This window comes from Argentina silus, assembly GCF_951799395.1.
Source record: "Argentina silus genome assembly, chromosome: 2".
In the NCBI taxonomy this organism is placed as follows: domain Eukaryota; kingdom Metazoa; phylum Chordata; class Actinopteri; order Argentiniformes; family Argentinidae; genus Argentina; species Argentina silus.
In genome coordinates, this window is record NC_139656.1 from 29378519 (window position 1) to 29394176 (window position 15658).

The window sequence follows — 15658 nt, forward strand, 5'->3', positions numbered from 1 at the left end:
AAATTACAAAACAGTAAACAGACAAAAGTGAAGCTACAGAGCCCGGTCTTTGCTAATTGAATAAAGCAAATGTGGTCAGAGAAAAATGGTTCACAGCACATTACAGGGTACACAATTATGGTTTCAAAGGAAGCTAAGAATCCCAAGTTGTTAGCAGACGGGCTAAATGACTTACTGTACATTTTTATTTCATTACAGATTTTTGCCAATACCAGCCTCCCCTGATGTACATCTACATATAATACAGGATATTTACACTTCTCTCCTACGAGCTTCCATGGAAGCTTAAGAGCTGTAATGACCACCAGTGTGACTACATACTCTACACAATTACACCACCCAGGACTTGTGAATATACGTCTAGTTCCATCAGGTATGTTCTGAGGTACAGTAAATGTACAGTAAATGTCCGAAGTACAGTAAATGTATTACTAGTGAGAGGCCTTGGGTGAAGTAGAACTTTACTCCCACTGTCTGTGGGAGAAATCAGAGAACACCGTTCTGCCATCAATCCCACTCCCACTCAAGGTCAGCTCTGATCTCATGTTTTTACTCTCACTTAGTAAGCCCGCTTGGCCTGAAGTGCACACTGCGTCGCTGTGTCCGGCCTTGGACCTACTGGCTTTGTGTCTGTGGTTCGTACAGTGGTTATACCAGAGCTGTCTAACTCACCCAGGGCTTTGTGTCTGTGGTCCGTACAGTGGTTATACCAGAGCTGTCTAACTCACCCAGGGCTTTGTGTCTGTGGTCCGTACAGTGGTTATATCAGAGCTGTCTCACTCATCCAGGGCTTTGTGTCTGTGGTCCGTACAGTGGTTATACCAGAGCTGTCTCACTCATCCAGGGCTTTGTGTCTGTGGTCCGTACAGTGGTTATACCAGAGCTGTCTCACTCATCCAGGGCTTTGTGTCTGTGGTCCGTACAGCGGTTAAACCAGAGCTGTCTCACTCATCCAGGGCTTTGTGTCTGTGGTCCGTACAGTGGTTAAACCTGAGCTGTCTCACTCATCCAGGGCTTTGTGTCTGTGGTCCGTACAGCGGTTATACCTGAGCTGTCTCACTCACCCAGGGGTGCAGTGTCTACTCTCCTGCCAGTTACCTATCACTCAGCTACCGACCAGGGCCTGAGAAACCAGGAGAGTAGTGGACTCCTCAGACCAATCAATTCAGTGATTAGACACAAAGTAAACATGATGGTACGGACAGTCTCCAAATACAGTATGTGGTTTGTGTGTCTTTGGAAAACTTAAACAACATTTCAACCAAATGGGGACGATGCACTCGACAAACATTATAGCGTATTCAAGCACATGATGTACAAATTGGTGGAAAGCTAAATTGGTTTAAGTCTGCAGAGTCACTACCTGTCACTACCTATTTTCTAGACTGAAGACCCATCTCTTCAGGCTACATCTTGACTGTCCCTCCTAAAGATCTCTTCATCCCCACTACCCCCCTGTACAGTTTCTCTACTGTAAATAATTAAAATAAAAAAATAAAATAAAAAAAGTAATTCTTCCTTCTTCTAGCATTGTGACTGCCAATGGCCCCTGGTCCTGGCATAGATTTGTTTTTTTAAGCTGACTGATGGATAGATGATTCACTTACTTAGACAAATGTAGTTGTTGTAAGTCGTTTTGGATAAAGGTGTCTGCTAAATGTCTAAAATGTAAATGTAAGTCACTGTAGTCGAATAAGGGCATATTTCTGCAAGTGATTGCCAGACGTGTTTCTATGAATAATGTAATTTGTAATGCATAATTGAAAATCCTGATATGAACCAAACTACTCCCAAGCTCGAACAACATCAGTGTCAATACTGCATGTTTACTGACATACCTCATCACTGAGCTTAATTGCATGACATATTACCCTCATCATCTAGTTAATTATGCATGTTGTGGGATGATAAGTGTTCCCCTTATACCCTTCAGAGTGTCCCAAATAGAGGGAGTGCAGAAATATAGAGAGCAGACTAGAAACCCCCATGGTACAACACAAGTCATCAATTAATAAGATGAAAAACATGTTTCCACTAATCCTATTGGTCTAATTAAAAATCCAAATCCAAAACAAATGTAAAATTCAAAGTATATGTGACCTTGGGTGAAGCTGTTAGTACTATGGGCAGTATGTTTACGAGAAGGACCTGTGTATGTGTCTCTCCTATAGGCCATATTTCAGGGTTTGAGAAAATCTAATTGATTTGAGTGATGCTGTTGATGGAAGTATTGACCACCACTACTACCTCAGACTGTGGTCTTCTCCAGTTCCCACATATTGAGGGAAATTACGGGGCAGCAGAAGAGAGTGGATTTTTATTGCACAAGTGTCTGATATTTCAAGCTCTCCAATATATGCAGCTGCTACTTGTGTTACAGTGGTGGTTTGATGTTGAATTTGAGGTTTCCAATGCATTGATTGTGTAATATTCACCAACTAAAAACGTACAGTAATTTAGACACAGACCACCTTATGACCCATGGTGACCCTAAAACTATCTGTGTGCACCGTAACTCGGTGTATACACTAACACTGTAGCATGATACTGTACATGTGCAAATGGGACTTCGCAAACTGAGTAAAGCACTGAATAGATTAATCATGGCTGAGATGATTGATTAAGTGTTCTGCAGATTAAGCATGTCTGAATCCCACAATACATTGGGGTGGTGAGGTACAGTCACTGCTGAATGAGAGAGACCAAAAGTAATTGATGGCACAGACAAAAAGAATGCTACTTCAGATGCCAGGAGTCCAAAGCTATTACCCTGGGTATCATGTAAAAAATTCACAGCACAAGCTTAGGTGGATGCCCTGGGGAGAAGGTGGGAAATGAGATGATAAATTGACCAGTCACAAAGTCTGACCCAGCTTTAATACCTCAGCCCAATGTATTTAATCAAATAAAGCCCAAAAAACATTAATTTTGAGGGGAAGCTCTTGACCCTGATCCATCTATGACCACCGGCGCTGGGGCGAGGTGGAGATCCACGTGCAGCCTGGGCGTCCTGGGCGGCCTGGTGCTGCCTCTCTGGCTGCTATACTTGGGCTGGGGGGGGGAGGGGGGGACAGTGAGCCTGGTGCTGCCTCTCTGGCTGCTATACTTGGGCTGGGGGGGGGGGGGGGACAGTGAGCCTGGTGCTGCCTCCCTGGCTTCTATACAGCCAGTCGCTCCACATCAGAGAGACTGATCTCTTGGTTCCGCCTGACTGTATGCGCGTTCACAGATGACTGCTCCTGCCACTTTCATACACGCCTCCTCATTAAAGCGGCACTGGCAGCCTCCACATCGTCTCATGGAGATAACGCGGCTCGCGTACGCGGCCCATATGAGATGATTGCGCGGACAGCTCTTGTTCTCTCTGGAGAGGGGCTTTCGTGTGTGGCGAGCTTCACTGACGCACCTCAATGGAAGTCGATAATTGGCCATGTATGTTTGATCTGAGAGCTGCCACAAATGCGGCCAACGAAGGCATTTGATTGGCTTTGAAACGCGCAGCCGAATAGAAACATTACCACAGGATATGTATATCTGGCACGACATCCATGTTTGTTATGGAACATATTGAAATCCAGTGTGGGTATTAAGAGATTCTTTAGGCCGAGGACAGGGCTTGAAGGCCAGTGTCAGGGGTGTTATGAGATAAGGAGCGGTTACAAGCATCACCTGAAACCCAGTACAGTACCACATACTGTATGCTGCCGTGGCATGGAACAAAAAAAGGGTACTTTATTGATACTAATTTCTTCACGCAGCATTGTGACCCACATGAGGCAAAGTGTTGTCAGTTATTGTATGGAGCCTAGTGCTTGACCTACTTCTATGAGACCTTTCTATGGTTAATCAAGAGGCAAACACTGACATCCATTTCACGGTGAAGCTACCTCTCCTGCTAAGTCATGAAAATACTTAATCAATGTTCTATGTGTTGTTCTTGTTTTTTTTTGTTTAGAATTGATCCAACTCCACATATTCAGTCAATATGAATCCACCAGACAGCTCTGTAAACAAAGTGGTCTAAGTCAAATCAGGGTGCCGTAGCACATCACAAGTACTGCATGATCCGATGTTAAGTCAAGTAGGTATTAACCAGCTCTATAAACAGGTGTGCATCTCTAGATGTGATAGCATTTGGGATTTTGACGTGTGCCATTTTGTGGTTGGGATTTTGATGTGTGCCATTTTGTGGTTGGGATTTAACAAAGAACAGAGAAAAACAAGCCTCCTCAGATTTCAGTGGGGTGAGGACGACTATCGACTGCTCTTACTGTCGGTCTGAAGCATTACTGACTGAAAACATACTTGAAAAGTGTGCCACTTCATTTTGTAGAGGCAAGGCGTTCAAAAAGCACATTTTTCATCTGAGTAGACCATTATAAAGCCTGTGAACCTGGTGTCAGGTTGTCAGCTATTTCAATCAGGCTTGCCGTTGCTCTTATTTTTCATATTTTCCACCTTAAGAGCCATAGTTACTCACATGTGAGTGTGGAAGTCTTGGTAATCAACTTATTTTCTTGCTAGATCCATCAATCCATTCATCTAATGCACTGACTTACATTAGATTATTATTTTTTAGAAATCCAACCACAACACTCACTGCCTCACTCTTGACTCGGAGATATAGTAGATATAGTAGATGTAGTAGATGTAGTAGATGTAGTAGATATAGTACATGTATTAGATGTAGTAGATATAGTAGATATAGTAGATGTAGTAGATGTAGTAGATGTAGTAGATATAGTACATGTAGTAGATGTAGTAGATATAGTAGATATAGTAGATGTAGTAGATATAGTAGATGTAGTAGATGTAGTAGATATAGTAGATATAGTAGATGTAGTAGATATAGTAGATGTAGTAGATATAGTAGATGTAGTAGATGTAGTAGATATAGTAGATATAGTAGATGTAGTAGATATAGTAGATGTAGTAGATGTAGTAGATGTAGTAGATATAGTAGATGTAGTAGATGTAGTAGATGTAGTAGATGTAGTAGATGTAGTAGATGTAGTAGATATAGTAGATGTAGTAGATATAGTAGATGTAGTAGATATAGTAGATATAGTAGATATAGTAGATGTAGTAGATATAGTACATGTAGTACATGTAGTAGATGTAGTAGATATAGTAGATATAGTAGATGTAGTAGATGTAGTAGATGTAGTAGATATAGTAGATGTAGTAGATGTAGTAGATATAGTACATGTAGTAGATGTAGTAGATATAGTAGATATAGTAGATATAGTAGATGTAGTAGATGTAGTAGATGTAGTAGATATAGTAGATGTAGTCAATGCCAACATGGGAATGTCTGTTGGATCACACTGTGTCATTAGTCAACACCCCTTCCATCTTGCCTGGTCCTTGGTTCAGTTATTATGGAACGAATTGTTTAATTGTTTGCAGTGACAACTCTTAACCTGTAACGCCATCACTTTAATGTTCAGGGTATTTCTGCACCTCCATCTGCCTCTCACACTCGTTGCTACTTTTGTTCGCAACTTAAAGGTGCAATCTGTAATTCAAACAACAACAAAGTGGTCTCCCTGTCACTTTCTTTGGTAAACAGCTGAGGGATGGGGCTGGAGACATGTAACCACTCTCAAACGTATAGATGGAGCTACAATATGAATACCCCCTAAACCCGACCATCCATGAGATCATAATGATAGTTTTAACCATGTTTTAAGCTAAACAGTGTTTGTTTACAATTACATTGTTTACAAACACTGGGTTATAACAAGCTTATATTGTGGGTACTAACGATGTAAGACAGTTGAATTCAGCTCATGAAGCATTTATATGTCATATTTTTCAAGAATCAACAGCTATATGTAGTTAATTTAAAAGTAATAAAATGTATGTTCCAATCCCAGATTGCCCCTTTAAACTGAGAAAGTCAGTGTTACGGTCACAAAGTTTTTACAGCACTGAACTTTGATAGAACCTGTGTTTCAAGCAATCTCCTTGCCAAAAATTGCAAACAAAAAAAGACGCAAATAACTTTCACTGTGAGCATTAAAATGCTAATCTATGCAAAAATAGCTTTGTTTGTACTTTCCCTCTGCAATTTGTGACACAATAATAGGAAATAATAGGTAATTGTCCACCCACGCCTGTCCACGTGGTGGTGGTAATGCATATTTTCTTTACCTCAGCTTAAACCCTAACAGGACTGTAATGGGTCATGTAAAAATGAAAGCAAGCTGTTCTATAAGGTGCGTTTGGCAGAAAGGACATCTGTTTAAGGCATAGCTATTTTGTTAGAATCACAAAGAAAAATGTAAACCGGGAATGTCATACTGTCCTTTCAACACTATCATAACTTCATTAGTGAAATTCCCCAGTCAAACTCCCCTGCGGAGGACAGTGTGTCCCCCTCCTTAGGAACGCATCTTTAAAGTAAAGTAGTGCGCTCTTATTTCTGTGTCAGTAGTTATACTGCCAGCAATAGGGTGTATAGAAAGTGGATCCCAGGCTGTACAGTACAGTATATTGGAATATTTAGCTGCTCTCTGTGTCCTATTAACTACAAGTAAAGGTCTCTTCACCATACAATATGAAGCAAGACGGGAGAGAAAATTAAAAGGCGTCTGCTTGCACTATTCACAACCTTCCCTGTCAATCAAAGTGTCTGACAACCTGATAAAGGAAGACTCCCAATCTATCTGACAGTGACAGAGCAGCAGCTAAAGACCCGCCAACACACCTAATTAATTCACTGCTTGATTTAGCAAAAAGCGCACCAATGTCATCTTTCATAATCTAGCTTCTGCCTCAGGCTGTCTTATTGAGCTAAAAGAATCTTTCACTTCACCAGTCCAGGGTCAAAGGTCAGGGTTACCCAAAGCATTGTTCTAAAGAATACCATCACAGCTCTGCTGTGAGGGCCTATGCACGTGTGTTTAAAGTAGAAAGTACCCCTCTCTGTATGACAGATCTAACCAAATCAATTACCATCATAACACAAGTAGTGCAAGGAGCCAAACCAAAGAGCTTGTGTGTGAGTTTGATTCATGAAGCAGCTTTCTCTCTAAAGGGAAAGCGTTATTTCAATAGGGAAACATTTACACCAGAGTTTTTCACAGTGCATTTTTTCAGCACAGTTGAGTTTGGGTTGTTAAAAGCGTGTCCAGCTGGCCCCACAACTTATCTGATGCCAGTGCACTTGCTGCCAGTACCCGAGCTGAGAGGGGCATAAACGTGACGATGTCTAAAGCTGCCTGAGGGTAGTTCTCCACCCACACCTGTCCACATGGCGCTAACAACGCTTAGGTTGTGGGCTTGACTCCCGCTGGGACCATATATACTGAAATGTATGCACTCACTGCAATGTAAGTCGCTTTGGATAAAAGCGTCAGCTAAATGGCATATATATTATTATATTATATTTTATATATAATGCATACTGTACTGTCTTTACCTCAGCTCCCACCCTGACAGGGCTGTAATGGGCCATGTGAAATGAAAGCAAGCTGTTCTGTTCCACGCTGTACTGTAGGAGGTCTGGCACGGGACAGCACAGCTCGGCTCGGCCCCAGAGTGTAAAATGGGCTCCAGTACAATCGTTATGTGCTATTATGTTTTGGCACGTTGCAATTGCCTCGACACTTTAACTGATTTGATCACACCTGCACCAATAATTTTCATTGATTCGATGACACCATGACAACCCTGGTCCTAGCCAGATCAATTAAAGAAGAACACTTATTTACAGTAGGACACCATTACACCCCGAGTCCTAGCCAAGTCAATTAAACAACAAAACATACTTACAGTAGGACACCATTAAAACCCTGGTCCTATCAATTAAACAACAAAACGTACTTACAGTAGGACACCATTAAAACCCTGGTCCTATCAATTAAACAACAAAACGTACTTACAGTAGGACACCATTAAAACCCTGGTCCTATCAATTAAACAACAAAACGTACTTACAGTATGACGCATTAGGGACGTGAGGTGGATAATCAAACACGAAACCCACACCATTAAAATGTAGCGTTTCCTAAGGCAAGTGCAATATTGTCCATTAAAATAGTCATCTTAGTTAGAGAGTATCACCGACATGAAAAGCATCATCCAAACCGCTGTTTCTAAGTGTTCCATTTACGCAACACAACACAGTGCAGCACAAACCGCGAAATGAGGATAAATTCAACCTCGGCCTGCATCGGCCGCAGTGACAGTGATGAACTGTTGTTGTGGCTTCATGGTTCGAGGAGCTATTATAATTAATAGTTCTAATGTTTTATGTGCTGCTGGGAGACTGCAAAACTGTGGGACTGAGGAGAGTGTCAATACGACATCAATATCAATGAAGGCCTAGCGGTACCGCACGTATGGACTACAGCTGCTGCACAATGCCTGCGTCTGTGTCTGTGACACACAGTAATACTCATTATTTCTGAAGGTTAATGCTACGCTTGTACAGCCTCCTGCCTCCCTTTGCAGATCTATCCGGGATGACACAGTGGAATCCTGTTAGCAAATACACTATTCTGCTCCGAGTCTGGTTCCCTGATACAGGAACAGTTTCATCACTTTATCATGGCTTTTTACAGGAACCTCTTTTTTTTTCTTATGAGGCTGCCTGTTCCGTATCGTTTACCGTTGACCTGGGTGAAAGTATTATTATCAACTAGCTGGGAATGTGTCACATGTTGCGGCGTGTCCCAGTGCAGGAGTGTGTGTGTGTGTGTGTGTGTGTGTGTGTGTGTGTGTGTGTGTGTGTGTGTGTGTGTGTGTGTGTGTGTGTGAAGGCATGAGTCAGTGAATGGTACTGTGTGAAGGACTCTGATGCTGCTGCAGTGTGTTATCACCTGATAAAGGCATTACTCTGGCAACTGTGGGGCCATGGGATCCTGCTATTGTGTTCTGGAGGAGCACTGCTGCCATACTGTGCTGTGTGGTCCTAAGTAAGCTGCACCCAGTCCACTAGATAAGGGGCGGGGGGCGGGGGGCGGCACACTGTATGTAACAGGAATGAATAGCATCTCAGTGCTGGATTCAGAACATTATTCCCGGACTGAAGCCAGTCAAATGATGTGCCTACAGTGCTCCCAGCCTCATCTGGCTCCCTGCACATATTAGCTGGAGAGAATCTGCAGACAGGAATTTCAACCCTGGCAAAGATGAGAGACACTCTGTTTGAACTTCAAAGCTGGCACTGTTTGAGAACAGAAAATGAATGGCTCATCACCGGTGGACAAAGGCCTCACCCTCAACCGATTTCAAGGACTTTCTATTGACAAGACAGAAGCACATTTAACCTTTTACGAATATAATTTCTGTCAATATTCAGGTCTAATCCTACTTCTCAGTCCAGGAAAGGCTTGCGTGAGCTCCGTCGAAATGCCCTTCTCATTTTAAACATGAAGGAAATTCTGCAGCAAAAAGCAATAAAGTGGCTTATGTGTAGCCTCGTAGAACCTGCCAGATCTCATATTCTGTTTCGCTTTACATTACATTTACATTTATGGCATTTAGCAGACGCCTTTATCCAAAGCGAATTATAACAAATACATTTGTTTAAGTAAGTGAATCATCTATCCATCAGTCATCATAAGAAAAAGTAATCAATGCTCGGACCAGGGGCCATTAGCAGTCACAATGCTAGAAGAAGGAAAAATTACTTTTTTTTTTTTCAAGAGAGAAACTTGTACAAGGGGATAGTAGGGATGAAGAGGTCTTTATGAGGGACCGTTAAGGTGTAGCCTGAAGAGATGGGTCTTCAATCTACGGCGGAAGATTTGTAGTAACTCTGCAGTCATGACAGCAGTGGGAAGCTCGTTCCACCAACGGGGCGCCAGGACAGTGAAAAGCTGTGACCGAGTAGTGCGGCTGCTGCATCCACGTAGAGGCGGCGGTGCCAGACGGCCAGCCGAGGTGAAGAGCGGAGTGATCGGGCAGGGGTTTGGGGGCTGACCATTGCTTGCTTCCAAAATGTGAAGTCAGTCTGCTGGACTAGACTAGCATATCTAGGGTTATCTGAAGGGTGAAGGTAATGATAAAGCCGTACCTCTGGGGTTGTTGAGAGCGGCCTCGGTGGCCTTTCCTCCATCTCCACAGTGACCCTGGTCGAAGGGTGTGCACTGGTCCCCCGTCCCCGCCACCACCTCCATGTTCCTGGCCAGCTCCTTGGGCTCCGTGAGGGTCCGGAGTCTGTAGACCCTCCGACTGCTGGTGTCGGACAGATAGAGGGCCTCCCTCACTGGGTCCATGGCCAGGTAGTACTTATGTGCTGGGCTGGTGCTGAAAAGAAAAGACTTGTCAGCCAACCTTAACACTGTCAAGTCAGTGATAAAAAAAGCAACTTTACTGTAGAGCACTTTTTGGTCTTGCCTGCCGTGCTGCCTCCCATGAATACTGTTTATGTTTTTTAGTACTTCTATCTTATTTTATTTTATTCTATTTTAAAACTTATTGTATTGTTGCACCACTCTGTGGCACTGTCACTTTTGCATTTCACTGTATACTTGTATGCACGTGACAAATAAAGAATCTTGAATCTTGAATCTTGAATTGCATATGCTCCTGACATACCGCGGGGACCTTATTTTCTTCCATGTTCTATAGACGGATGGGGAGGGGCACGCACGCAAAGGAAATCCGCCTACGATTATTCGTCTTCCGCCTAAGGTTAATGTGGTTGTGCTTTATCGTGAACATCCCCCCCCCCCCCCCCCAAACATCCTATCTAAAATGGTTCTTCACCTTTCCCTGTGGGAGAAGCCATTAAAGAACCCTTATAGGTTCTATGGAGAACTCTTTAGGGTTCAAATTAAAAACCAAAAAGGGTTCTTCAAAGGGTTCTCCCACAGGGACAGTCGAAGAACTCTTTATGGTTCTTAGCACCTTTTATTCCTTTTAATTTATTTGAGTGTAGTAAACATATATCCATTCTTCAAATACCTGGTTGTCATGTCTAAACACCATTAGAGTCATTAGAGTTAAATGGCGGCTCGTGAAGAACCACATTATCTGTTCATGAATGAACATCTCATAAATGAAAAGCAAACAGCTGCCAACCACAGAGAGACTTGCTTCAGAAGTCTTTTCAAACTACTGTACGCTTGTCAGTGCTAATTTCGACAGCTACAGTATCACCTTTGCAGTTCAGCACTACGACTGAGAGGACACGAAATAAAGTTTAATAATAAAACATTTTTTTTCTTTGTCTTCCCACTAAATGACTGCATACTATCACCAGGAAAAGCTGTCTGTAAACACAAAGCTATGATTATATGCCATACATACCGCTGGGGGAAAAAAATGTATGTGTATGTGTGCCATACATACCGCTGGGGGAAAAAAAACAAAGCTAGTTCAGTGATTTTTTACAGGCTTTGATTGAGAAAGGATCAATTGAGAACATGACAGCTGCATGGAAAGATGAATCATATCTCTGTGTGATATAAGAGCTATCCTGGGGGGGGGGTGGGGGGGGGTAGCTCAGCTCCTCCATCTAAACACAAGGGCTTGTCAACTGTACTGTATGATAAGAGAAACCCTTTAAAGACCTCCTTTCCTCTGTATTTTCACACCAAAGAGTGAGCCCAATTTTCTCATTCTTTAAAAAATCCAGGTCAATACGTGTCCATATTGACTCATTCTCTCCATACTTCTAATCCTTTATCCTGTAGCCAAATGAGAACATCCTCTTTCAGCTGTGAAATGGAGGCTGGCGGTGTCAGCTGAAATTCCATAAAAGAAAGCCTCTTTCAAGAAAATATATCAAAACGTACCTGTGCCTGATATCTCGGTTCCTGGCAGCATTGCGTTAAAGGAGGAAAACACAGGATTAGTTCTTATCCAGGGACACATGCATCCCTTTGGTTCAATGAGTACATTTATGAAGATTTCGCAGTGATGTTCACTGTTCAGTTCACGGAGAGGGTACACATGTAGCTTTGTTCCTGATCTATTGTAATCTTACCTTGATAGCTGAACAGTCGTAACAGTATCACTAATAACACTTTCGCTATTACTAATGCATCAAAACAGTGCAGGTCATCCACAATTCGACAATGGGCTTACATGGGCAACATACTGTACATAAAAATAGAAAATCAATAAAAAAAAAGGGTCTTTCATTGCGTCACCTCAGTTCTAGGATGCTGATGGCGTAGCCGTTGGGGAGAATCCTCCTGATGAAGTTGAAGTCTCCAACGTAGACACTTCCGTCGGAGCCGCAGGTGATGGCGATGGGGGCGTAGAGCTTGCTGCCCAGGGCGGGGCCGTTACAGTTGGGACAGGGGATGGTGCGCACCGTCCCAGTGCCCATCGCTGTGTGGATGACTGAAGGCTGCTGGGAAATGAAGATGTTCTCCCCATTCCCTTTGTGGAGGATACCTGTCGAGCAGGAAAACGACACGCAATGAGTCCCAGACACAAGAACCACTCGATCCATCTAGGTTCCTCAATGCATTAGGGATGCATTGGGTAACCAAGTGTGTCTGTCAGGTAGGCTGGCAGTTACTGTTGAATCCAAGTGGGACAAAGGAACAGGCTGAGCCCTCTCACCCAGGGGAGGCTGGTGGCGGCAGAAATCGGAGGACAGGCTCATTGTAACGCATGGAACGGAATGAGGAACGGTATACCATTTCTCATTGCATTCCATGCGTTTACAATGAGCCCGTCTTACGATTTCTACCTCTGCCAGCCTCCACTGCTCTCACCGCTTTGGAGGTTAAGGATGTGGTGTTTGTCCAGGGACCAGCCTCCCAGGTTGGACGCAATCATCTCGAAGCCCTGCAACTGTGCCATCCTCCTCTCCCACACGATGAAGTCGGGACAAGATTCGTACTCGTAGCCTACAGAGACTGGAACACAAGACACGGCCGTTCATGTGACGCCTAACCCTAACAGTCTAGACTCTAGATCATAGAACTCATTGTTTCTACTGCTGGTGACGCATTCACCATGTGATACATGTTAGTGGACATCCAAAACAAACCCAAATGCTTTTGTTACAGCGTGGATAGCTGGTGCGCAGCGTAACATTGCAGTAAATCCAGGGTTGCTGTGATCCCAGTGCAGGCTGACTGATGGTTCATGTTTGTGGAGGAGCCAGGGCAGTGTGTGTGCTAACAGTCGGACAGTCTCGGGAGGCTTTTTAATGCATCGCTGATATCATTACGCTCTGCTGCATCTCGCCAGTATGTGGGCAGACTCACACAATTTTCGTGCTTGGTCTCGCTGTCTCTCTCTCTCTCTCTCTCTCACACACACACACACACAGCCACACACACACACACACACACACACACACACACACACACACACGGAAATGCAGGCAAACACACACAATAAGCAGGGCATAGTCATTTACACAGCATAGCTACAGGCTTCTGCTTGTGTCACCATGATAGATCAGCCCCTGTTTCTATCGGCAACAGAGAAAGAGAGAGAGAGAGAAAGAGAGAGAGAAAGAGAGAGAGAGGGGTGAAGAGACAGAGAAAGCATGAGAGAGAGGGAGAGAGAAAATATGGGGTTTGAGGTTGAGCTCAATTCCCACTGGAACATACAGATAAATGAATAAATTACAGACACCCTTCGTCTTCCTCTTATCTCGTCCTCGCGTGTTGTTCGGATGAAAATATGTTCGCAAATAACAAAATGTGTGTTTTGAATTTCAATTTAGCTTTGATGTCATTTCTAATTGTGCCATGTGTTCGATGTTATTTACAGATAAATGGTCCATAACATCTCCAGGATGTCCGATTTACTGTATATCCCAGGCTATTACCTACCCCATATCCACCATCCAAGACCTGAATACACACAGATTAAACTGCATTCACTGAGAAAGGATTCAAACACAAACCAACAAGGCAATCAAAAACCACTGTGCTATCTGATAGTAATACAAGGCATGGTGAGCAGCAATCAAGAGAAAAATCCTTATAGTGCATCAAAGAGATAACAGTGGCGCCTGCTTTCTGTTGCTGTTACCATTTCCTCTCTCTCTCTCTCTCTCTCTTTCTCCATTAAGACAAATTGCAACAATGCATCAGTAGTTGCAGTCCCCCAACAGGCAGCCAGAACACTAAATCAACCTGAAACAGTTCATATGTGGTCAATGAAAATAACTCTGATACTTCAACACACCTGAACAAAAACTGGCAATCCCCCCCTGTGAAAAGACTAACAAACAATAACATGATGTTACTGTTTACGCTGTTACATTATTACACTGTTGGATGTCTATCGTCTGCCAAAAAGGACATTTAGTTATGTAGAGTCTGCAACTTTCATTGTCAACAAGTTTTGAGTTATGTTTCGTGAATCAGAACCTCGTCTTGGGTCCTTTATTCCTTTTATATACTTTAATAAAAAAAACAATTAACACATTGTGGAAATGGATGTTGTAAGAGGTATTCTAAAATAAATCTGCCATTACAAATTGTCAATCCAAGTAGCCTAACTCTTGACGAATTCCTCTATCATTCCAGGCTCATTTTACGGGACCACTAAGGCTGAAAATTGCGGAGTGAGTGAAACTCAGCAGACTATGGCGTGAATGTGAAATGCCGGTATGAGTTTTGCATGCTGGCTTACCCAACGTCTGGGCCAGGCCCACCGCCTTCTGGCCGTAGACATCCGTCTTGTTCCACGCCAGGACGTAGACCAGGTTAGGGGCGGCAGGAAACCACTTCTGGAACAAGCGGCCCTCGATGGCGGTGGACACGTGGACCTTCGCCAGGCCCGTGGGGATCAGGGAGTGAGTCAGGATGACGCGCAGCAGAGACTTGTAGCCCGGGGAGCGGGCGCTCAGGTAGCTCAGCTTTAAGAAGCTGCCTGGGATGGTGATCTCCTCTTGGACAGCCTGAGGAAGAGAATACTTTTAGCTTCTGTTATTGCTGTTGATACAGTATGCTACTCATATTTGTCACCATTGGAAAGGCTGGAGGAGACTTACAGTACTGTATATTTTAAGGTTTCAGCCAATAATCATGTATCACTAAGTGTTCAATCTCTGTCTACGAAATAGTGACATGAATCAGTGTTAAATTAGCCATAATGCTAATATTTAGTTATCTTTGAACTGAGAACAACTGCATAATCTTAACTACTCTCAGTAACAACAACTTCAAAACTTAAGTACATTCACACTTTTAAACTTCACCCTAAATGGCCTTGGAACACTAAATAGATCTACTGTATACATACTATATCATTAGCAATGTAGAGGACATTTTAATTAGAGGCAACAATCTAACCCCCACATCCATCCTTCACTGCACACAGCTTCAATCACTGTGAACAGGGCCTCATTAAAATCTCTATCAGTATTATTATCTCCCTCAACAAAACTAGGATTGCACAACACACTTCCCAAAGCTAAGGTATATGAATATAAGGGGGAGCAGATTGCAGCTCTGTCAAACAAGCGCCCCGCCAACTAATTAGTGTGAGATTCTAAGATGATGATTTCACAGGTACAATAAGACCCAGGTGAAAATTACACAGGAAAAAACACACAAAAAAACACATTTCAATATGCTACTCAGGAAATGGAGAATATATATTAAAAATAAAATCTGAAACTTAATCGCAATATGATTGTTGTACGAATGGAATGTACTGTATGCATTGCTGAAAAAGTATTGTCTAGGTGGTCATTGAGAGGAGCGAGTGCCTTGGGGAC

General features: G+C 43.1%; 1 protein-coding gene across 1 annotated transcript in view; it reads right to left on the bottom strand.

Moving 5' to 3' along the window:
- tenm1 (teneurin transmembrane protein 1) overlaps positions 1 to 15658 on the bottom strand; it is a gene marked incomplete at both ends in the record, with an annotated part of 106189 nt that overhangs the window by 18566 nt on the left and 71965 nt on the right. Inside the window, 5 exons of the mRNA XM_083697546.1 lie at positions 10028 to 10260; positions 11754 to 11774; positions 12111 to 12360; positions 12687 to 12830; positions 14569 to 14836. Coding sequence (XP_083553672.1) covers positions 10028 to 10260; positions 11754 to 11774; positions 12111 to 12360; positions 12687 to 12830; positions 14569 to 14836 — 916 coding nt within the window. The remainder of the gene's footprint in view (positions 1 to 10027; positions 10261 to 11753; positions 11775 to 12110; positions 12361 to 12686; positions 12831 to 14568; positions 14837 to 15658) is intronic.